Source organism: Telopea speciosissima, chromosome 9 (genome assembly GCF_018873765.1).
Source record: "Telopea speciosissima isolate NSW1024214 ecotype Mountain lineage chromosome 9, Tspe_v1, whole genome shotgun sequence".
NCBI classification, from domain to species: Eukaryota; Viridiplantae; Streptophyta; class Magnoliopsida; order Proteales; family Proteaceae; genus Telopea; species Telopea speciosissima.
This window is the reverse complement of record NC_057924.1, coordinates 59,424,668-59,449,302: the sequence shown is the minus strand read 5'-3', so window position 1 is coordinate 59,449,302 and position 24,635 is coordinate 59,424,668. Positions and strand designations below refer to the sequence as shown.

The window sequence follows — 24,635 nt, the reverse complement described above, 5'->3', positions numbered from 1 at the left end:
GGGCTTAGCCTCTCTGCATATCAATCAATCAAGCAATCAAGTCTTTTCATAAGTGCATGTGTGATTTGAGCTTGCATGTGTTTTTCATGCATTCTCTTAATTTCTTTTGAGGTTTTAAAAAGGTCCTTTGTGTGAGTTCTTTTAAGTTTGAGCATAGCCCTGTAGTACTTGAAGGAGTCTAGTAGTCGAGTGCACGATTACTAGGGGAGCCGGTGGGCTGTTTTATCTTGGAGGCCGATTCGCATATTCCCGGTTGCACCACAGTGGGCGTCTAGGGTCTTAAGGACAGTGTCAAGTGACACGACTCAGCCCGTGATTTTTTTTTTCCTAACAATTTCTATTACAGGTTTACAGAAGAATCCGTGCAAGAGATCATTTGAAAGCTCTCTTACCATCAAGGCAACAAATTAGGTTTGATCTCTCAATATTCTGACAATAATTTCCAACAAAATGGAATCTGGATTTTTTTTTTTTCAGGATGCATTTTATATTGGAATTTATTATGACAATGCTTATCAAGCACAGTGTAATAATCTGAATTTAACAAGGAGCAAAGTGAAATATGTCTCTATTATCTATTTGATTTGGATTTTGGATCAAAAATAAAATTAAGGGTAATTTACACATACCACCCCTAAGGTTTAACAAAAGTATAATCTTACCCCCCAATTTCTCCTCTCTTTCATTATACCCAAAAAATAAGTTATCCGTATCCAACTATTGATAGAATGATAGTTAGTATAAGCCACATGAAATTAAAGCTTCACCTAATTTCAATATACAGACCATGTTTGCTCCCTTGAGAGCATCCCCATATGGGAGAAGAAAGAGAAATACGTACACTCCCATCCAAATTTTTTTCTCTTTATCAAAGATGATGTGGCCCTGATTCTTTCCAATCTTTTTTGCATTAAGAATGCTTGGAAAAAATAATTCCCCTTGGCTAAAAATGTCCCAATTTCGGAACATAAAAATGAGCCACATAAACCTTTTAGTCCACTGTTAGAACAAACACCAACCAAATCACAAAGAAAAACAAAAACAGAACAAGATGACACGGAGATTTAAGGTGGTTCACACACCAGTATGGTGTGCTACGTCCACGGGCGAAGGCCAATATGTTTCACTATGTAAATCGGAGAAAGTTACAATGGACATCTTACAAGAACACCCAAAACGGCGTTGCTTCACTCTCCCAGAAACCCTAAATCGAAAACCCCAAATTTCTCACACACATTACAATAAAGCGGATAAAGAATATAAATAACCCTCCATCGAATCGCCGCCAAAAATGTTGGAGCGGGTCATTCTTCGAAACGGGTCCAAGAATTCGAGACATACAAAACATCCACAAATCTGGTGTGGTCTTTCCTCATCAGAAACAGTACTTCTCTTGAAGCTTCCAGTGGACCCTTATAATGGGGAGATCTGTATTTTCTTCAAGTGATGTTGATAAGAGAATCAAAAAAAAAAAATCTGAGTGCAGTCTTCCCTTCGACTTGGCTTGGCCCCTAAGTTTCTTCAGCTCATCCCCATGCCGCTATCAAAGAATAACCATTTTAACAACAAAAAGAAGTTCTGAAGCAAAATCACACTGCAAAAGACTGACATGAATCCAGAAGTAGATGCGTTATCTTAGGACCTTATATACAAACCCTTCCACCCTTCCACTAGCTTTTGGATCTTGCTTGTAGCAATCTCCATTCCATAGCCATATCATATTCAATAAGAATAAGATCTAGACACTAGTTAACATTGTTGATATAACAGCCAAAAGATTGGTGACATCAAAAGCAAAATAACATTACCACTTGAGAATACACATCTCAATTAAACAAATAACATATTACCCTCTGGCCTCTACACCTCTAAAAACCCCATGAACACCCGCTGCCGATCAAAGGTTACCCAAAGAACTACCATCAAAATTAATACAGGGAGGGGGAGGGCCAAATGGCAAGCACCCGAGGGAGGATACACAATTGGAATAGAACCTTTAAAAGAGAAATAAGACCAACCATCCTATTAGCAGAATTAAGCAACTGGGTAAGGAAACATTCATATACCAAATTAAGCCGATGTTGTTGAGCTAGCACAAGAACAAATAACGCAATTCAAACTGAAATTATACAACAGAATTTAGGGGCAGGCCCGATGGGTAACAAATAGGGGCCAGTGAATGCAATGGCAATAAAAAACCAGAGGCATGCCATGAAGGCTGGTGGTCTTTCAAAGAGAACTAGGAATGCTTTTGGGAACCAGCTCTCAAAAAGATGGGGAGAAAAACTTTCAAGGCCCTGCCTAAAATTTCAAGGAACTGGACAACTGTAGAAATTACAACTGGAAGGAAACTTACTCCCATAAAATCAGCTAGCTTTTCTTCTAATAGAACACTTTCAAGTTTCAAGGTCCTGCCTAAACTTCAGGGAACTGGACAAGCTACAGCAGGATTTTCTATGGGAAGCTGGAAACAATAAGAACATCTTTGAGAATGGGGATATGTTTTGTCAACTCCCAAAGCATAAGGAATGAGTGTCCGGAAGTGAGAGATATCAGACTCTCTTGGGAAAATGGCTTTGAGATTACCTAATGAGCCAAATGACCCCTGCCATTGAGCGATTAATTTTCAAAATACAGCTTAGATCCTAGAATAGACACAATCAACCCAAATACTTCTCTTTTTGGCGGCAATCTTCCAAATCAGCTTGATGATGCCTGTAGCATCACATCTGTGATACGCCAAACCCCTAAACCTCCCTCTTCTTTGGGGAGACAAACTGAAGCCCAATTGATGGGGTGGAGAAATCTAAACGAGTCAGTGCCTTTCCAGAGAAAAGTTGCCATGAGAGATTCCAATGACTTGATGGTTGAGGATGGGAGCCCGTAAATACTCGACCAGTAGATGTAAGAAGATTGCAATAGCGAATTAATAAAAGCATTGCACTCCATACGTACAAATCTCTCTCCATTGTTCTACTTTCATATCCTATTTTCTAGGAAAGATTTTCTCTGTTCCCTCTATTTAGTTCACCTATCGTTGACACTTATTTTCTCTTTCCCCTCTCTCACTTGAAATCCATTTGTTTCATATGTAATGTAGGAAAGCTAGTTGTTGTAATAAAGACTAGGAAAAACATTTTGTACTCGCGTAATACTAAATAGTTTAAATCAGGGTAGTATACCTATTATTAAGCACAACAATAAGGAGGGGGGGAAATAGTGGTGCTAATAGATACCTTCATATAAGTATCAACATCTGGGTCTGGGAGGATTCCAGCTTGCTTCTCCCTTCTGCTAACCTCCATCATAATCTCTTCATATACATTGATGAACAAGATAATATAATTTGTGAATTCAAACAGATAAAGAACTTGCAACAATATCCAATTAAAGTATGCTCAAAGAAAACCTACCTGCTCGACTTCCAACACCCTGACAACATGCAGAAAAGTCAAGTGTTTCCCTCACAGTCATCTCAGCTATATGCAGATCATGTTGGCTTATATAAGTGGATGTTTTTTGGGGAACAAACTCTTCCAGTCTGTGACCATTATAAGAGATCTCTCCAGTAACCTAGAAATCGCATTAAAACAATCTTACAAAGTTGTGATAAAGTATTAAAATACCACGACATAAGCATAACTTCAAACAAAGCAACAGCACAATTAAAAATTGTTTGAAAAAATATATAAATGTTGGTTAATATTATCTCACCAATAATAAAACTGACAACTTTTCCATATCCCTCCAACCCAAATCCGCTTTCGTACGTAAAAGGAAATCATTTTTTCTCAATTAATATTAGAATTTTCTCAGAACTTCTTTGAACGCTTCAATGGTTTAGTGTTGGAATACAACCCAATCACCATACTCAAGTGTATGGAGGCATGAATCTGCTGTGCCTAATAAATGTACTTAAATATTTTTTTGCAAGGTTTAGCAAGATGTGTAAACCAAATGAATCAATAATCATATGGAAAGCATGAATTCAACAAGACTAAGTCTACCTGTCTATCTATTTAAAGTTTCAGTCTATACACCACTGAGCTGTTCTTAGTGGCATAGATTTGTTCTGACAATCATATCTTGTCTTATAATAAATGTGAATTTGCATGCTTTGAATTGGAATGTCACAAAGCTTTGACAAAAGATAGTGTATATAAAAACCTTGAGAGATTGGTTTAGTTTCCCTGATAGAGCCAACATCAGGGTGGTTTTTCCACATCCTGGAGGACCAAGTAGTAGAGTCATCCTGTGACACAGAAAAGTTTATGTAAGTAAACCTTAACTTGTTTATTATCTCAAAACTTTTCCAAAACAGAGAAGAATTTAAGAAGGATTCCCCTCCATAGCTTTTCAAATTTTAGGAACCACAATATATTTTAAGGAAAGTTGTATTTAGTAAGAAGAAAATTGTAAGTGAACATTTTCCTTTTTAAGGGGCCCATCAAAGGGTATAGCATCAAATACGGATCATCAGTTTCGATAACAAGAGCAAAGATGGGGGAGGGGAGAAATGACTAAATGGGTACTGATACCACCTTGAATTACTCACTAGACTAAATGAATTTTAAATTTTTAAGTTCTTCAAACTTTTTTATTTCCTACCTACTAGGCTTGATGACACCTCTGACGTCCTTGAGAATGCTAATCTTGGCTATCTGAGACTTTGACACAAACAGCTTGGTAAAGTCCTGTCCAATAAAAAGCTGAAATGTGTAAGAAATAGAAGAACAAGGAAGAGAAAAATAATTTATTATACATAAAGAAAAATGACCTTTATAACAAGAAAATTCCAATGCCAAGGGAAACAAGAGTCATCCAATACCCCTTACTGCCAAGATTTTACTATCAAGTAACTTCTCATATCAAATAATATTTTAAGGAACCAACTAACCAAGTAGGTTTCATATTATATTATTAGTCAGGGTAAATTACACCGGGGGGCCAATAACATTTGGAGAAATGATTGGGTCTGTCCACTAGACTGACATTTGTCCAAATTCATTATTTTCTTACTTGTCCATTAATTTTTTTTATTAGTACGACTAATTTTCCTTGCAAAAATAAATTTTTTTAAGTAAACTTGGGAGCATCCTTCCTTTCTCACACACACTCAGTGGAGAAAGCATCTAATCTCAGTTGGCTTTTCTGTAGCTTCGGCAGTTCAGGTCTTCAGCATTTTACCATCCGGGAAGCTTCAAAGGCAAACCCTATTGTTTTCAGGTGAAGATTTCAGTTAATCTCCCTTATGTTTTAAAGAACATTCTGTCATGTAGTGGATCGTCTGTGGTTGTGTTCTATGATGGAGGGCAAAACTCATTGTGTGGAAATTGTATCCATCAAAATTCAATTTACCCATGTTTCAGAAATATCAGTTTAACACTGAAGGAAGGTTTAGAAAACATAAGTTTAGCAACTAAGAAAGTAGCTTAGTGACTTAACATAGTCATATTTCATAATGCCATAAAATATCTCATGGAAACAGTCCTCAAGAGTCAGAGGAGGCCATGACAACAGTCCTAAAATCTGGGGGGAGATTTGAGGTTAATATCTCATAAAAAGAGTCCTAGAAGTCAGAGGAGGCCATTAATTTGAGGTAAATAACTCATGAAAGGAGTCCTAAACAGTCCTAACATTTGAGGAGAACATATCAGGTAATGTCCTTTATGTTTTGAAGAACAACTAACTATCATGTAGTTGATGGGATAGGGGTGGAACCAATTTGTGTTGAAATGTTTCCCATAAAAAAATGCATACTACCCAGGTTTCATAAACAGAAGTTTAACACTGATTATCAACCAAGAACCTGGTTGAGTGAACTAGTGGAGCCACATTTCATAAAGCTATAAAATATCTCACCAAAAACAGTCCTAACTCCTAAGAGTCGGAGTAGGCCATGCCCAAAGTCCTAGGATTTCTAACATAACTTAAAAAATACATGTACAATGCTAAGATAATTCAGTTTCCTTAAAATAAGTGAAGAGAGTGTTCAGTTCAGAGTCTCACCACAAGGGTTTGTGCTGAACATTCATAGTCACTTTGGCTTGAGGTCTCCTCCTTAATCTACCCATTTTAACTCTCTAGACTCATCAGGGTCTGATTTCGAGTTGACTGGACCATTAGGAGGGGCATTAATGGTGAAACCAGGAGAATTCTCTCTGGTCCAAAATGCAGGTAGTTCTCTTGCCATACTCTCTAACTGTTTTAGCATGGTATCAATGGTGAAACCAGTCATATTGTTTCCTCCAAATGCCACATCCGGGTTGTCCAGGTCAAAGAAGTTCTCCATCATTTTGTTGGTATTGAGGTAGTATGAATGAACAAACGCTTCAGAGTTCAGCGAGGGCAAATCAAAGAGGAAATGCTTTTCTAGAGAGAGAGAGAAAGAACGGAGACCCCTGTTTTCACTCTTCAGAGAAGAAACCAAACGAAGAAGCTTCTGGAGTGATCGGTTCTTGAGGATCGGAACTCGACAGCGGAGTGGCTATCCCCGACAACGATCCGATCCGAATTCAATTCGGTGAGAATCGTCCATGAATGCTCTTCTATCGTCATTTTTTTTTGGGTTAATTCCAAATGCCCCCCTGAAAATGGCCAAACGTACGGTTGCCCCCCTGAACTTTCATTAATGCAACATGCCCCCTGCTTTCCAAACTAAGTACCAATATAGTCCCTTCTGTTAGTCTGAGACGTTAAGTGATAACAGATCCCATTTTTTAATATTGATGGACCATTCTGCCCCTTGATAAGGTAGAATGACAAAAATGCCCTTATTTAAAATAAATAAAAAAAAAACTACAACTCATCTTCCCCAAATCGATTTGGGGAAAACGAGTTGCAGGTATCTTTCAACCCATTTGCAATCATCCCTGCAAATCCCTTTGATTGAACTCGTTTGCAATCATCCCTTGAAACCATTTAATGAACCTATCCATGAAAATCAAAGCCTTGAGATGACTAAACAATAATTTTTTCTCTCTCAATCTTACCCAGTGGCTAAATCAGAGTGATACTCTAAAACATTTCCCTTGGAATGGAAAACCCAGAAACCCTAGCGGACGGCAGGGTTGCGTCAGAATCAGCTAAAGCTCAGATTATGGTAGAAGAGACCATCAAAGTTGAATATTGGGCGAGCAGCGGGGTTGCGTCAGAATTAGCTAAAGCTCAAACCATGGAAGAAGAGACCATCAAAGTTGAATCTAGGGTTCCCAATGAGACCCTGATCGGACATTTGCCATCGAATGTTCCAGGTGACGGAATTCAAGAAAATGGTGTTAGGGTTTCTATAAACAATATGGAAGGTATTGACGGTAATGCAACGACTTGGATGGAAGGGGTGACATCTGTGCTTGACAAGGAGATAGGTGGAACCGGGATTGGTTATGTGGTCTTAGATGATGGAAGCCGGGTGACAACAATGGAGTTGGAAGATAATGGTAAAGAGTTTGGTTTTCCTCACGAGGATGACAAGAAGATTGTGGAGGGAAATGTTAGTGTTACTGTTGCAGAGTCTGGTTCAGCAATGAATGAAAACAAGGAGGGTAGTGTTCCCCAGATATTGTCAGAAATTGTGCTAAATGGGGATGTCTCTATTGAGTTGAATGGTGGTGAATCTACTACGAAGATTGAAGTATCAGGGGACGGTGTATTGCTTATTGTAGAGATTCATGGTTCTTGTGAGGCGTATGATAAGAGCTGCGGGGTTAATAACACCGTGCTTAAGCCCGAAGGAGGTTTATTAGCTGAGGATGGGGAAAATCTAGATAATAAATTCTCAGGAATGTTTGTTCCCATGGTGGAGACTGAGAACATTAATGGTGTGGAAGACAAGGAAGAGAAAGAAGTAAATGGAGGAGAAGAGCAGGAGGAAGTGTATGATCAAGAACATGAGTTCTCAGTTGTTGAAAGATACCTGCAACTCATCTTCCCCAAATCGATTTGGGGAAGATGAGTTGCAGGATTATTTTTTTTTATTATTTTTAAATAAGGGCATTTTTGTCATTCTACCCTATTAAGGGGCAGAATGGCCCATCAATATTAAAAAACTTGTATCTGTTATCACTTAACGTCTCAGACTAACGGGAGGGACTATATTAGTACTTAGTTTGGAAAGTAGGGGGGCACATTGCATTAGTGAAAGTTCAGGGGGGCAACTGTATGTTTGGCCATTTTCAGGGGGCATTTGGAATTAACCTTTTTTTTTAATTAATAAAATACCATAATATCAAGGGTTTTTAACAAATGCCCCCCCTAAAAATGCCCATTTGTCCAAATGTTCCCTACAACTTTTTTAATTGCAAATCCCCCTTAATTGCAAAACATTATAGCATTTTGGTTCAGTCTGTTAATTTGTGATGTTAAATGTTAGTTTCAGGGAAGCTAATGACCAAAATACCCCTCTGATTAAAACCCATCAAAATTAAAAATAAAATGATCAAATTGCCCTCATGTTCCCCAAATGGTTTAGGGTTTGAAACTGAAAATTTTCCCCAAATCGTTTAGGGTTTGAAACCTCAATCCTAGCAAGGCCAACTCGACCCTGTTGTATAATAATAATAACTCATGGGTTTTGTTAAGTGGGTTGGGATTGGGTTTTGTTAGCTCCACAACACAATGGGCCATGATATTCAAGATCAATTAGGGTCAATCAGTGTTGGGCCGGGCTTGGGAAAACCCTATCAGGATCTGACTGCGATTGGGTCTAAGGTTTGTTAGGCCTTGGTAGGACTGCTTTGGGCTTGGGTGTAGATCAAGACCCCTAGGGTTGGGTTGTGGTTTAGGCCTGACCCGGCCCAGCCTGGCCCATTGACACCTCTACTCAATTCAGTATTGTGACTATTAAATCGGACCGAGATCTCCTCCAATTCCTAAAGTGTGGCAATGCGGCAGTTGGGGGTGCAAGTTTGGCCCTATCGGTCCAAACCGGCCCTGGCCCGCCCTAAGACCGAACAGGGTCTGGGCTGAGATATTTGGCCCTGCGGGCGGATCAGGGCTGGAAATTTCTAGCCCTGAGTCAGGGTCGGGTCGGGTCGGGCCAGGGTTGAGGCCTTGGACTAAGCTTGGCCCTGCCCGACCGACTCTGTTTTAAGTTATACTATAAAATATAGGGAAAATTTCATGGACACCCCCTAAAAGTATCCAATATCTCAGAAACTTACCATACTTGGTCAAAATGTCTCAGACATCCCCTATTTTTATGAATTTATTTCAATTTAGTCCATTCCGTTAGTCTCTACAGTTAATTGTCTGTTAACTCTTTTTAAATGACAAAATTACCCTTACCACAGTGAAATCTCTATAATAATTAACGATGTTAGAAGTTAGTTTTTTAAAAAGACAATTTTACCCCTTTTTTTTATTCCTTTGTTGTTCCCTTCTTGTTCTCCTTCTCCTTCTGCTGTTTCTTCCGCCGCCGCCACCACCACCGCCACCCACTCCAGCCCTCCTTCTCTTGCTCCCCTGCAACCCCGCCACCACCGTTTCTTTCTGTCCCACCGCTGCAACCTCCAAATACAAACCATTCGTCCTGAGGTGTGCCATTTGTGGACTAGGAGTTCTCGCTGCCGCTCTTCTGGCTTCAGATTCACAGGTCAGGGTGATCTTATTTTCTTCATTGAGAAAATAAGAAGACGTGTTCATTCGTTAGTGTTGGTATTCTTGGTTTCAGGTGGTCAGCCATAGCAACTCACTTGCTTGCGGGATCTCTTCTGAGCCAGGGAAGAACCACTGAGCGGCCATCTTCTCTTCTTCTTCTTCTCTATCGCTCAATCTCCTCCTTCATTTCACCTTTGCTGAAACTCATTCGCCATCCTTTTTTCTCTCTTTCCCCTTTTTATACTTTTCATTTAACCCAATCTCCAACACCCTATTCTCTCTTCTCCATCTAAAAACCCATCTCCGAGAAATAAATTTTCTCTTCTTGCTCGGGTTTGAAAGCAGAACAGACAATGAAATAAAGAATTATTGGAACACCCATCTCAAGAAAAGGTTGGCAAAGATGGGAATCGATCCGGTGACCCATAAACCCAAGAGTGATACTTCTCTATATCTTTTCTTGTTTTACCTTTTTGTTTCTCCAGCGGTGATGTTCACAGGATTTTGGCGGACTCGTGGTTCAGGGGATTCAAGGTGGTAGAAGTGGGTTTTCAAAGGGTTCAAGAGCCTCGCGATGGAAGTTCTGGTGTGGGGGCCTCGCATCTTTCGGCAGTTTTCCGCTTTCGGCCATGTCTGAAGAGTAAGGTACCCTCTACGAACCCTTCCAGCATGAAACCTAAGCAGTTTGACGCTTTCGGCCTCTTCTTTTTCTTAGAATAATAAACAGGAAGTTCTGTCCAAAATCCAGAATCATGTTTATGATTTGGTTCAGAGACGGAGAGGGGGAGGTGTCGGAGACGGAGAATGAGAGGGAAAGAGAGAGGAGAGTGAAATTACAAGAAAAATAAAATCTTAAGTACAATTGCCGCTGGTAATGGTCGCCGTCGCCGTCGCCGGAGCCGGAGCCGGAGCAGATGATGGTCGACCAAAATAGATTTGCAGCAGTTCTCCAGTGAGAATATGGAAGAAGAGGGAAGAAGATGAAATGACAGTTTTGTCCTTTTATTTAAATAACTAAGGGGTAAAATGGATATTTAGGGAAGAAGATGAAATGACAATTTTATCCTTTTATTTAAATAACTAAGGGGTAAAATGGATATTTCACCTTTGGGTACTACCTGTGCTTAACGTTTGGGGTGTCTGTGACATTTTGACCATGTATGGTAAGTTTCTGAGATATTGGATACCTTTAGGGGGTGTCCATGAAATTTTCCCTAAAATATATATTGATATAATATTTAAAGTTTAAACGTCACCCACATTTTGTTATATAATATATTATATACGAAGATAATAAATCATATAATACATTTATTATAGTGTTTTTTTTACATAAAATTGATAAATTTCTCCTCGGCCTAGTCTAACCCATACATTTCTTTCCCTCTCCCCATGATCAGGGCCAATCAAGGTCAGCCTGGCCTGACCCTAAGGGTGGGTCAGGTTGGATTTTTCAGACCATGAGTCAGGGTCAAGTCGGGTCTGGGCCCAGCTAAGGGGACTCAAGGTTGGGCTAGAGTTGTATAAAACCCGGCCTAACCCGACCCTGTTGTAGCCCTAGCGGCAATGCTAGATGGAGATGTTGACACTTGACAGCTCCCGCATCTAACGATCCGAGCTCATTGATATGGACCATTGGATGTGTAGCTGCCAGGTCGACATCTCCACCTAGCACTGCTGTGCTGTCACACTTTAAGGAATTGGAGAGGAATTATTTTCCTACTAAACCACGACCAGTATTCTTTATCAAAAAGAAAAAACCATGGCATGTATTACAATTGCTATTTTCGAAACTTTATAAATTGTTAGGGACCTGGGTTCAATTCATAATAACTTTTGTATAATTTATAAGATTTTTTTTTTTTGGGAGTAAGTTATAAGAATGGTTACACTCATAATATGATAATACCAATTTTGGTGAAACAATACAGATCTGTGAGCCTCATGAGCAACGCAAGCCAATCATAACCCAAAATAATCCTGTGATATCGTTTCTGTGAGGTAAGTAATTTCTTTTTAGGTTTCACCATTAGTAATAATTATTGGAGAGACTACTATAATTTTTTAGATCCACATTAGTAAATATATGACCAGATAAATCAACAAGTTGACAGTAGTTTTACACCCCACAAAAATCTTTGAATAAGCAATTTTATATACATACAGAAGTGTCTAAATGATGCCTCGATCTATAGATGTGTTTAGAAATTAGAACTAAGGTGAAAGTTTGGCCCAGATGGCCCGAGCCCACCCTGTGCCCGAACAGGGCCGGGGCTGATATATCTCAGCCCACCTAACGGCTGACCAAGGCTGAAAATTTTATGTCCTGGGTTGAGGCCTCAAGCTGAGCCTGGCCGGACCCAACCCGACCCTTTGTATATGTGTTTATATTAAAATGTCATATAATAAATCATGGTTGTTGGATATAAAATACTATGTAACAAATCATATTATATTATTCTACCAAAAAAATATAAAAATTTATATTATATTAAAATGTCATACTCTCACCGTACTCAAGGTCAAAATGGCATATAACAAATCATATTATATTAATATAATCAAATCATATCATATAATATGTCATACAAACCAAAGGCAGGGCCAAGACCAGCCCGGCTCTATCAGGGACAATCTAGGCTGGGTTTGGATGGGCTGAGTCCGGCAGGGCTAGGCCTGGGCTGAGATATCTCAGCCTGACCTCAGGGCTGGGTTGGGCTAGGGCTAGGCTAAAGGGACTCAGGGTTGGGCTATGGTTTTAAAAAACCCGACCTGTTTCACCCCCTATTAACTTAACACATTTATTTAGTTGCCCTTCTCTTATTCCCAAGAAGTATTTAATATAGTTTCTTAAAAAGGGTAAATCAATCATTTCTCATAAAAATCACATTAAATGTTGCATTAAATAACTTTCAACTTTTTCAATCAAAACTCATAAAATAAATTTTGGAAATAAAACGAGGAGTAAAAATTTTTGGAAATAAAACAAGGAGTAAAAGGTAAGATTACAAAACTATTGACACCTTACAGTGTGTGGGTGGGAAACCTTAAGGGGTGTCAAAGAAATCAGTGTAGAGCTACAAATTTATTCTTAGATGATGAAGATACTTACAGAAAGTGTGCTTGTAAGAGAGTTCCATAAAGTTGGGAGTGGCTTGCCATGAACTACCTCACATTCTGCTTCAACAGATAAGTTCTTGTACCTCACTTCCACAGTGGGCAATTTTACACCAACCCTACAAACACACAGATATGGTCAATTTTCACAAATCTTGAACTACACATTTTATTTGGAGTGGGGGATCGTTGCCAGTCTGTGTGGCCCCTGCACTAGCGTGGGGATAATGAGAGCGTAGAACATCAACAATGGTGGGATTTTCACATTTACAGGGGCGGAGCCTTTTCGCCACCTGTGTCTAGGCGCAGGCACCACGTAGCTTGCCAAGGATCTTTTCCCCTTGTATTTTTTAGTATAATTATACTAATCAAATTGGAGATTGCAAAGTGATACTAGACAAAGGCTAACTATAGTGTCCAACATTCGTTGGATCTAGATCGGATACAAGCTGATCATATGAAATGGTGCATCGGGCAGTGCACCTTTAAGTGCTCTTGTTTAAACCCCCAAGTGCATGTGCACCGTCTGATGCACCTTTTAGTTGCACTGGGTGGTGCATCAGACTTGAGAAGATAAAGATCCACTTTACATATTCTTATTTGCTGAAACTTGATTGGTGAGGCTGATGTCGGATCTTTTATAACATAAAAACCACCTGCATGTGTATGAGTGCAGATTAGGTCGGACTGTCCTTGGAACCCGATCTCCACCCACATGGGATCCACTATCCCCTCTGTGGGTCCCCTGAATCCCATGTGGATGGAGATCGGGTCCCAAGGATGGTCCACGTACGTGGACCTGATCCGATCTCCCGGTGTACACCCAATAATTAATGTGTTCTGACAATTTTTGAACTTAATCTTACTACTATATATGCATGTACATGGATCTTTATCTCCTCCAGTTCCTTGCCCCGCCAAGTTCTCCAGTCCCCCTAGCAAGGGGGCGCAATGACCACCCTACTCTTGCCCAGGTGGGGTCCAACCCCCCCCCACCCCCCCCACCCCCCTTTATTAGAGGGACTGAGGAACTAGGCCAGGCAGGAACTGAAGGAGATAATTTCCCCATGCACAGTATAGACCATATTATATAATATGTATGGGTTTTTACCTATCGATTCTATCTCTAAGTTTCTGCAACAAACGGAGATTATCATTCTCAACATTCTTGATAAGCTTAGATATGAACACATGTCGTTCTGGAGCTTTAAGCTTTCTAACATCAACCACTCGTTTTCCATCTCCACTTCCTTTCTGATCATCATCATCATCATCATAATTATCAAACAAGGATAATCTGGTTCTTTCATAAGTGGGCAATCTCTCAATCACTGCCCATTGTTCGTAAAACTCAGCAGTGGCAGTAGCAGTAGCAGCAGCTTCAACATCAGAACCACTATAGTGCTCATCAAGATCTCCCATTGCAGAACTTGTTCTTCCATTGCTCCGAAAACTTTGGAATGACCTCTGCATGCTCCTAGCGATCTCTGTTAATTCGATTCGCAACGACTCAATTTCATCATCGTCCCCAACAAACTGAGCCATATTTTTCGCTCAAGATGGAGAATACTGAAGAGAGCTCAAGGATAGTTGAAGATACAAGAGCATATATATATATATATATATATATATATATATATATACACACACATAGCCTTCACTTCCTTCAGTCCTTATCAGATTTTATTTATTTATTTATTATTATTTGGCAGAAGTTTTTGTGCAAGAACTCCTTTCCCTTAATGTTTTGTGAAAGGGTGTACCAAGACGTGGCAGAATGGTGAGAGAATGAAAAAATGTCAGCTTGCATGATGCAAGCAAGCATCTAATGTTCATTTTGATGATTTTTTTTTATTATTTTGTTTTCCCTTTCATGTGTGGAACATGTTGTGATAAACCTCATCACATACAGCTTAAGCTTAAGGAAGGAAGAAGAGTGAGAGAAGGAGAATGACATAGAGGATGAGATGTTTCTCCATATAAATGAGGGTGCATGACATAAAAAAAAGGTGTACCTAGTGAACGAGGCACCTGCCATTGCAGGGCCTGGGGAGGGTCATAATGTATACAATCTTACACAATCTTACCCCCGCTTCACAGAGAGGTTGTTTTCAATTCAAATCTATAATCAGTAGATCCCAATGGAGCAACCTTATCATTGCACCGAGGTCCATCATCTCATCAGGGTGCATGACATACAAGACAATATGTGAAGAGATTTAAAAGGTTAAATTTTTTTTCGAGCTTCATCACTAACTCAACTTTCAACACACGCACACTTTTGTCAACATTTTATAGGACAACTCAGGAGCAAAAATATATTTTTCTACCTCTTATTATTAATAACATAATTTTTTTGCATATATAATTTAACTACCCAGCTGGCCTGAATCACGTAATAAATAAAAGGTATTCTATTTTAACTTTGTCATTAGATGTTAGAAAAAACAAGTGATCCTCTAAATCCATATTTGCATGATCATCCTTTACGTAAACAAAAATGTAAGGACTCATACAATTAACTTAGAGACTAAAAAAGATCTCTAAAAGTATTTTCCCCCTTTTAAAATTATTTGAGCTAGCTATAGTCTATCATTTGACACTTTTGGTCTTATTAAAATTTGACTTGAATATCTTGCATGGCCCATATAGGGCTGACCTTGTAATGCTTGTATTTTTAATATTTTCTTTTAACTTGACTGTCAACGGGTGCATTGCCGGTCTAACTTGGCGATCGACGGACAATAAAATAAGAAAAAGGTCATAAAAGTAATTGTACATCTGAATTTTCAAAACATAATCTTTGGATACCTGAAAATTTATTGTACAATATAGGTTCAAATATTAGATGTGAACCGTATGAAAAAAAATGCTCACTCAAACCCTAAAGTAGCTTAAATTGTAACATAGGGGCATTTTGGTAATTACACCAACTCAACAAACCTGCGTAGTGACAACATGAAATAATCATGGAATCAATAAATTATTGAGAAAAATCTATAAAAAAAAAATGATACTAGACAACTGCTAGAAGTCGATTCCAAGATTCTTGCGCAAAATAACAACCAGAATAGTGAAAAAGGGTAAAATGGGAATTTTAACAATTTAGACATGATAATTGTTAAATAATAATGCTAAGGTAGCAACTCAATAAAATAATCCATTTTAGTTTAAAATATCGTTATCAAAACCTTGTGTGATTTTTAAATAATTAGAAATAGAAATGTATTAGGTGATGACATATTATAAACAATTTATTTATGAGAAATTAATAAATTATTCTCTTAGCCCACTAGTTGGTATTTTTTTGGAATTGGAAAGCTTTAATAGGGGAGGGGAGGGGAGGGGATGGGGATAGGCCTGAAGGTGGTTTGAACTCATGACCTCTTATTTGAGGAGTTGGTCTTTTACACTAGTTGGTATTTTGATTACGCACCTAAAAGATCTTGGGTTCAAGTCCGTGGGTCACACTGATGATGTTGATGACACATGTTAGGAGACAAGGGCTCTACTGTAGATATATTATCAAAATTTTCATGATCTTTTAGGTAGGACTTATCTTGTATCCATTCCTCAATTCAATGCTCTTATATTGCTGATTTGTGATGATTCTGATCAAAGACCATATTTGTTGTCTAAAACCTAGGGATGCAACAAACCAAGAGAATGAAATGAACTATACCTGTTGGAGATTGAACTTTAAAATGATTTACATTTATACACTTACAACCTTTCTAAAACTTAGTATAACTGTTCTCTGTTTTACTATCATACTTCATTTAGAAAACACCAAAGACAAACCATACATTAATTATAAGCAGAGAGGAAATAAATATGTGGGCTAGAACTATAAAATTTGACCAAGAATAAATGTACCCATGGCAGTCCCCTCAGATATTTCCTTGCCTAATAACAGAACCATGCACTGATCTACCTTCTTTGAGCTGATTCACACTGATTTCCTCCTAGATCAAATATCAATAGACAGTACAGTAGGCTATGTTAACTAAGTTTAAACTGCTCAATGGATTCTAAAAGCTGCATATTCGTTATCATCTCAGCATGTTGAATCATTGATTCTTCTAGAATCAAATAGCCAACTGCTATAGACTAGTAGAATGTCTTAAAATCATTGAGCTTGGTTACTTCGATTCGCGAAAATAAGGACCATGCTCAATGGATTCTTTTTTTTTTTGGTAGACTGCTCAATGGATTCTAAAAGTTCCATATTCTATTTTTTGAACTTTATGCTGATATTCTCACAAGTCTAATATTTATCTTTATTATTTTACAGACTATGTCATCAACCAGTGTGAATAACAACAACTACCCCATGTCCATTAAGGTATCAGAACTTAAGATGTCTTTGTCAAAAAAGGGTAACGGTGAGAATTTTTGAGTCTCGCCAGAATACTAACAAACTATACTACTGCTGCCCAGATTATCCAAGAGAAGGATGTGGATTTTTCTCCTGGTGTGAACCCGTGGATGCACCAAGTGGAATTCTTGTGACTAGAGACAATATTCCAACAATCGTAGGTCAAAGTACACAATTGTAGGTGAAAGACGAGTTGCAAAATATGAGGGAAAAGATCTGCAGTTTGAATAATACAATTAATATGATGGTCATATTGTAATAGCTATGTTTGTTGTGATTTTTGTATATTTTAGTGGAGGAGCTTGACAAAGAGTTAGATCAAGGATTCAGAGCTATGTTTTTAAATGGAAGCACTTTGCTGATCCATATTATCAATGAAATAGAGTGACTATTTTGCAAATCTGGTGTTCATACTTCTTTTTTTTTTCCATTTGTTTACTTGAATGTAACAAGGAACTCATCATCTATTCAAGAAATTTAAAGACAACATCATTGAAATCTTCTCAATTTTCATTCAGAAAGCATAATTCCAACCCAATGTTTCCCATTTAGACCCATACAAGATTAAAACCAAATGTTTCTCATGAAGAAATTACAACCAAATGTTTCCAAATTAATACAAACTCATCAAATATAGGAACTCTTATCATCCAGTTTCCCTATCAAATGTTACACCTAAATTTGTCTACCACCCTCTCTTTTTCTAATAGCTCTCCTTGTTTTTATCCATGGTGCCGCCTTAGACATTTTTGCTCTTTGCTTTTCTTGATTATTGACATGGGTGACTACAGAAGAACCTTGAGATTTGGTGATTCTCTGGCTGCATCCACATCATCATTCATTTTCTTTCTTTACATATGAAGAAAAAAAGAAAAAATAATAGATTAAAACTGTATAAAAAAAAAACATTGACTAGGCTTGATAATACTTTCACACCAGCTCTCTGGTTGGAAGATGCCCCCTTCCCATGGACTGCAACTCTCTGGCAAGTCCTCTTGTTTTGATGACCCATTTCTTTGCATTATGTCACATTGAATAGCAAAAGTCCTTTTCCTAAAGTCTCTAGGTTCTGTTTCACTAGCTTCCCTCTTCCTGCTTTTTTTGGGTCTACTTGGTAGCCATTTTAATGGTGGCGGTGCCACACATCATTACCATCATTAACTTCCAAATGTTGCAAATCTAGTAGTGGGTGAATCATCTCCCTATGTGCCAGTCGGTATCTCTTTACAATGTAAAATGAGTCACAGAAAGCTTCAATATCACCCCTAATATGTGTAATTGTTGCTGCTACATGTTTACAAGCGATTCGTGTAACATTCGAAACCTTACAACAAGAAGTCCTGTTTGTCAAATTTACCACAAATCTTGATATCCCATCTATAACTTCAAACTGCTTATATCCTAATGGCATAAGTGTACAGAACCTTGAATCTTCCATAACCGAGTGCAACTTCTTAATACTTGGAGTTGCCCCCACTCCATAGTGCAAGCCACCTATAATGTAATCTTTTAATCCAAATCTAATTGACCGGGGTCATATCCAATGGTTGAAGGACTCGGTCATGTTATTGGTAATGTGATCACTCTTGGCTCTGAAGTCAAATGCATATCTAGACCACGTTGAGAGATGATAATTCTTCACCAACCAGTCATATGCTTCATTGTCCCCCTTTATCCTATCCATTCCCAACTATCTCACATTTTGAGAGAAGACTTCTTGGATATCCTCGTGAAAATCATTGTAGTTATTCAGATTTTTTCAGTCATCATCAACTCCCTTTTACAATTTGAACTCTATTTTTTATGGTGAGAGGGATTGGAGGATTTCTAACATTCCTACAGATATTTCAGACATTGTCACAAATTTTACTCTATTTTTTTGGAACAAGAGCAGGAACAGGAACACTTATGATATTTCTGTTTCTGGGTGAACCTTTACAATGAACAAGATTTGAGGCTTGAGCCTCCTCCCTAGCTGAACTGGAATTTTTTTTTTATTTTTTATTTCTTTTCAAATTTTCCTATTTGTTTGAACTGATTTCTACCTTTCGGTTGTTATCCAGGAAAAGAAAGAGTGGATCAGAATCTAAGAATACATAATTTGCTCAGCCTAGTTCTTTCTCTATTTTTAAACAGATTTTTTTATAAAGAATAACCTCAAGTTTTCAAAAGAATCTGATTTTAATTGAATGGCTACAATAAATTATTTTGGCCATAGTTTTAAAAACTGGATCAGGTCATGTGAATGATCTGGATAACTCTAGTTTAAATCCTCTCAACCGGCCTGCTCTAACAAGTCATTTTTCATGTTTTTCTTACAAACCAGTAGGGTTTTTTTCAGTTTTCTATCTGGCCTTTTTCTTTCTTCCTTTTGAAAGATTACCATTTGGGTTGACCAAAATCCAATATTTTTTTTTGTTGGCCAACTCAAATCTATGGCCCACCATGAAAAACAGACTCCCCCTGTTATTCAATGGTCCAAGTTCTTAAAATAGAATTAAGTTTGCAGTTTCCAAAATTGGACTTAAAATCAACACCTTGATAACAAGTTCATGCTGAATTTTGAAGGGTGGAGGAGTGTCAGACAAATGCTAACCACATAGGCAATTCTGTTCAGATGATTCCTACCCTCCGTAGTTGATTGATATTAGAGTTTAATGTTGAAGGGACTGAGACAGATGCTCACATTACACAAAATGATACAACAAAAATTTCAGAGTAGGGTAACAAATGCGAAGTATACATGAGCCAGCCATGAATTAACTTAGGCTAAATTTTGAATTACATTGAATCAGGTGAATTAAAAATTTTAATGATCCATGTAAGGCTTTACAACATTTATCTCTTTTGGAAGTTCAGTTTCCCTATACAATAAGCAAAGACACATGCAACGGTGAATGGAAATGCAATAAGAACAACAGCTACGACATCCAAGCTGTCATAACTGTACCCTAAGTATCCACTCAAAAAGGAAGATATAGTTTGGGGTTGACCAAATACCAATATCTCCTTCTGTACATCTCCATATTGTGAAGTAAGGAAACCGTTTAATGTCCAAGATGTAGGGCATAAATAATAAAACCAAATCCACCATACAGGAATTTGCTGCAACAAAAGTACACCACAATGCAAAACTAGATCAGTCAGTGATTTAAACTCATGTCAACGCAGTAGTCCATAAAGTAGAGTTCATTTGAAAGTAAAGTTTATAACTATAGCTCTAAGTATAATAGTAGAATGTAAATTGCAAAAATAAATAAATAAATTATTGGAGCATTAGATCATCAAACAATCAATAGAAGGAAGAAGGAATGAGAGAAGAAGAGAAGAGGAAGTGGAGAAGAAAAGGAGATCGTTGGAGAGAAGAAACAAAAATATACGGATAGGCTAGATAGATCCTACTGTGAGCAAGTCTTCTTATTTATAAGATCAAAAACAATACAAAGACAAGAATACTCCATTTTAGCATGAATTAGGACCATCGTAGTTGTCAAAGCATTACATTATGACCCTACCCAGACCCTACAATGGCAGGAGCCTCGTGCATTGGGTACACCCTTTGTAGTTGTCAAGGCGGCAAGGTGATCCAAGGCAGTAGAAGGGTGCGTAAGCGCTTAGGCGACAAAGACGCTCAAGTGTTATTTTTTATTTTCCCTCTTTTCTAACATTATTTAGTATGTTACAATATAAACCTTATATCATCAAAAATCAACGTGAAGTCACATCAAGACATAAAAAATCAACATTAAGCCACATCCAGTCATAAAAAATCAACATTAAATCACATAAATCATAAAAAATCAATATTAAGTCACATCAAGTCATCAAAAAATCAACATAGAACTAGAAGACAACAGAACTGAAGAAGCAAACTGTTTGAAGTTTGAAACAATCAAAACATATAATTGGTTTATACTGTTTTTGGAATTGGTCATTGTCATGGTATACCTAGTCTTACATTTGGTTTATATTGTTCTTAGAAAATATGATCTTATCGATAAGTATTTAAACTGCACTCGATTTAGAGAAATGTTTTTGTTCTCTACGAAGTTTTATTGGTCAAATGAACTTATTTTTACATGAGACTTTGTGTATTTGGTAGAACACAAAACCAGCTTTCCAACAAATCTAAGATTGCTTAAATCTGATTTATATTGAAGAAGTTATGCTTGGGTCAAACCTTATTTGGTGTCGAATCTTGTCAAATCGCCTGAATGAGATATTTTTTTAGGTACAAAAAATATATATATTTTATCGCTCTTTTTGGTTTCAAATGTTTTACCATATTAAGATTTATAGAATTTTTAGATTTGAGAAAAACCAAAGCATTAGAAAGTTGCAAATTTGACCTACCACGAAATCCAGTTTTGTTATTGGTAGGGTTGACTTTTTATCCTTTTAGAATTTGATTTTTTTACCTGGGGGGATTTTTATTGGATTCAAATAGGGGGATATTTTCTTAATTATGAATAATATCTTAAGTAAATGAAATATTTACTTAAATGATATTTGGCATAAATAAGGGCAAAGGCGTTCGATATTACTAAGGCGACAACCGCCTAGACCCCAAATAATCCGCTTGGACGCCTAGGCGATGCCGTGACAACTATGAGGACCATAATACCCTTAACTAAAACATAAAGAAACAAACCCCATAATACCCCTAACAATAGGAGTATGCAACACCCTTATCGGTAAGAGGGAAATAACAAGTACCTTAACATAAATTATATGACCGTTTTTAATTGTTAGGTTTGACTTGTTCAGGGTTCAGACCTGATGTGCCCAAAAGTTGTAGTTCATTTTTAAATTTTAAGATTAATAAAACTTCAGAAGGCAGCCATAGTCCTCAAAAACAAAAACACAAAAAAAGAAAAGAAAAGGATTACTCGGTTTAACTGTAGTCAGACTTAATCCGGTTTTACAGAGTCTAGGAGTCAATTCAGTCAAGTAGAACTATTGTACCCCTCAAGTCTATCAAAAGTCAGTCACGTCTAGTCAATGTGGAAAATTTATGGGTCAGGGTTTGCTGAAAACGGGGTAACTATTTCAAGCAAGAAAGTGGAGTCAATGCTTACCGGTTTGGGTATTAGATAGCCAGCAAATAGATTCAACATCGAGAAGAAGGCGGAGGACAATGTTGCAGCAACACGAACGCTTGGTGTCAGAGCTAAAAGCATCATTCCAAGATAATTGAAGTAGGCTAGCACACAGAACATGGCATAGAAGTGCCAAAATATCTTATATGCTGATGGGTAGTACCCAAACATGGGGTATGTGATAATGACATATATAAAAGTTTGAGTGAACAAATATGGAATCTCAATTACCACCTGCAGTATGCAATCCAACTCATGTAAGCTTAAAATGGAAAAAACTAGAAGAGCTAAGATTGTTAGGCCAACACTAAAATATAAACTGGGAAAAGGCACTCTGAGCCTAAGGCGTACGCTGCACCTCCTCACATTCAATATTTTATTAATTGTTTTGATGAGAGAGAAATAATGATTTAAAAAATCAATGTGAGAGGGTGTAGTGTACCCTGCTTGCTCAGAGAAGCCTCTCCCATAAAAAAAATTATACTATGACACAACAGGAGGAGGTACTCCCATGCGTGACGTGTGGCAATGGTACTGCAAAAACTGAAGTTGCAACGGATGAAAACTTGTTAGCTTTTTCGTATATTGTCCTAGCATGTGCTTCTCTTAGACACAAGAAGGATAAAATTTTCATCCTCCAATAGTGCCATGTTAGAACAACTCTCATTAGAATCTCTAAACAAGTCCAGTAAAAAAGTTCATAGAAAAAGAACAAGGATAATATGTTTTATTTTCGCTTGACCCTAGTTCAAAACAAACTTGAGCCAAATCGACGAGATGAATTTGAGAGGCAGGTTTAGACCTGTGCAAATGAATAAGCCCATGAAGAGTACATTCCTGCAGCTCTTTCCCTATAGAAGACGGTGCGCTCTGTTGCAACAAATGGTAAGACTACTGAGGTGAGATTTACACCTATGAGTTGCACTGCAATAAACTTCGCACCAAGTACATTGAGCAAGTCTTGCTGGGTATTTCTGCAACACAAAATGAAGAGAACTATTTTAGTAATGGGAATAATCTTGCAAAAAAAAATTGTCCATCTTAGGCTGTGTTTGTTTGTCAAGAAATGGATAGAAAAGAAAAAAGAATCTTGAGAAGAGAAGAGAAAAGAATAAATCGTGCATAAGGAGACCACTTCACCCCTGGAACTGCCTTTTATAGTGTTGCTCTGGTTTCAAGTGCAGGAATATTAAGAAGAGGTTGAGGAATGAGGGTGGTCTCCCTAGAATTGCCCTTGAAGTAACAAGCTGAAGTTGTTAGCTTTGACTTTTGTCATCTAAATTCTACAGTAATATAGAAGTCCAGTTGAGTAAATTGACTTACATCTTCCCCCCTTGCTTCCAGAATAGTATTCCAAATAGCACAGATGCAATGAATGTGAAAAAGAAACGTCTGAAATTGTAATCAGGACTTCTCCAGTAGGACAAGTATTGTTTCCACAAGCATGCTTTGAACTGCCCCCAACCATTTTGCGGAAAATAGGTAGAGAAATACAAATCCATTGAACCAGGCGGTGGAGTGCTCAATTGTTTAACAAGCTCCACATTGTCCCTACAATAAAGAATAAAAGATCAGCTACAATAACGTTTTACAATACCATGTTTTACATTGATAACTAATCAATACTCTTTATAAAATTAGTGGAATTGTTACACTTTACCCAAAAAAAAAAAAAAAAAAGAATACAAAAATGACATGTAAAGCTTTTTAACTGTCACCTCCAAGTCAAAACAATAAGTAAATGTGCTATTAACCCCATGTATTCAATCAAAGCCATAGCCTTAAAATCAGTTCTAACAAATGAGGAAAGACTTTTCGAATAGTTTGTGGTCTATAATGAGGCGTCCCATCAATTAATGAGTCATTACTGATTTAACATGTATTGGTTGGATGTCAGAGTTGGAAACTGTAGTTCCAATTGAAAGAAAAGACCCTATAATGCACCCAAAAAATAATATCTTTTGATTGCAACAACTTCTAGTGCATTGATGCAAGCAAGAAGATACTGGTTATGAAAAATAATTTAGAGATATAAAATGAGGGGATGTTATCATATTCATATAATATAATGAACCTTTAGATTCAACTAGAGAATGTGTACCCAACTTCCCAAGGTTAGGTACACAAGGATAACACACATAATGTAACAATTGGATGGTGTTTAATATCATCAAATATACCTGATGTTGATGTGATCTTCAAAACAAAAACTAGAATGTACTAGATTTAGAATAGGATTACATTATTTTATTCTTTTCTCTTAGGAGGTGGAAGTTATACTTGTATAAATTTGAATCCCTGTAGATTTCGGCAAAATCAACACCAAGGATTGCTTCTGCAGATGTAGATGTAACTTCTAACATCCATGTTGCTGGATTGTAGTTGTCCTTAATCTTTGGTACCCCAGATATTTCCTTAAAAAAAAAGAAGGAAAGAAGGATTTA

General features: G+C 37.5%; 2 protein-coding genes across 2 annotated transcripts in view; both read right to left on the bottom strand.

Annotated features, from left to right (window-relative positions):
* Window positions 1-2,422: 2,422 nt before the first annotated feature.
* LOC122639203 (pleiotropic drug resistance protein 3-like) lies at window positions 2,423-6,292 on the bottom strand. Its single transcript, XM_043832025.1, has 6 exons — window positions 6,071-6,292; window positions 4,609-4,694; window positions 4,168-4,252; window positions 3,414-3,573; window positions 3,237-3,313; window positions 2,423-2,464 (listed from the first exon to the last, which is right to left on the bottom strand). Exons 1-6 carry the CDS (start codon window positions 6,290-6,292, stop codon window positions 2,423-2,425), a joined length of 672 nt encoding a protein of 223 aa, XP_043687960.1.
* Window positions 6,293-19,909: 13,617 nt separating this feature from the next.
* Window positions 19,910-24,635, bottom strand: part of LOC122638536 (pleiotropic drug resistance protein 3-like) — a 31,461-nt gene continuing 26,735 nt past the window's right edge. Inside the window, exons 18-22 of the mRNA XM_043831372.1 lie at window positions 24,472-24,605; window positions 23,515-23,742; window positions 22,994-23,165; window positions 22,171-22,425; window positions 19,910-20,197 (exon numbers count right to left, since the gene is read on the bottom strand). Of these exons, the coding sequence (XP_043687307.1) occupies window positions 19,931-20,197; window positions 22,171-22,425; window positions 22,994-23,165; window positions 23,515-23,742; window positions 24,472-24,605 (1,056 nt within the window). The 3' untranslated portion in view covers window positions 19,910-19,930. The remainder of the gene's footprint in view (window positions 20,198-22,170; window positions 22,426-22,993; window positions 23,166-23,514; window positions 23,743-24,471; window positions 24,606-24,635) is intronic.

Bases quoted from the DNA above. Each gene is read 5' to 3' on its own strand.
- LOC122639203 (XM_043832025.1), bottom strand. From the start codon at position 6,292: ATGGAGAACTTCTTTGACCTGGACAACCCGGATGTGGCATTTGGAGGA. The intron at 4,253-4,608 runs GTAGGAAATAAA...TCTGTGTCACAG, and splicing joins GGTGTCATCAAGCCTAGTAG to GATGACTCTACTACTTGGTC. The intron at 2,465-3,236 runs GTATCTATTAGC...TATTGTTTCCAG, and splicing joins ATGTTGATACTTATATGAAG to CTTCCCATAGAAAATCCTGC.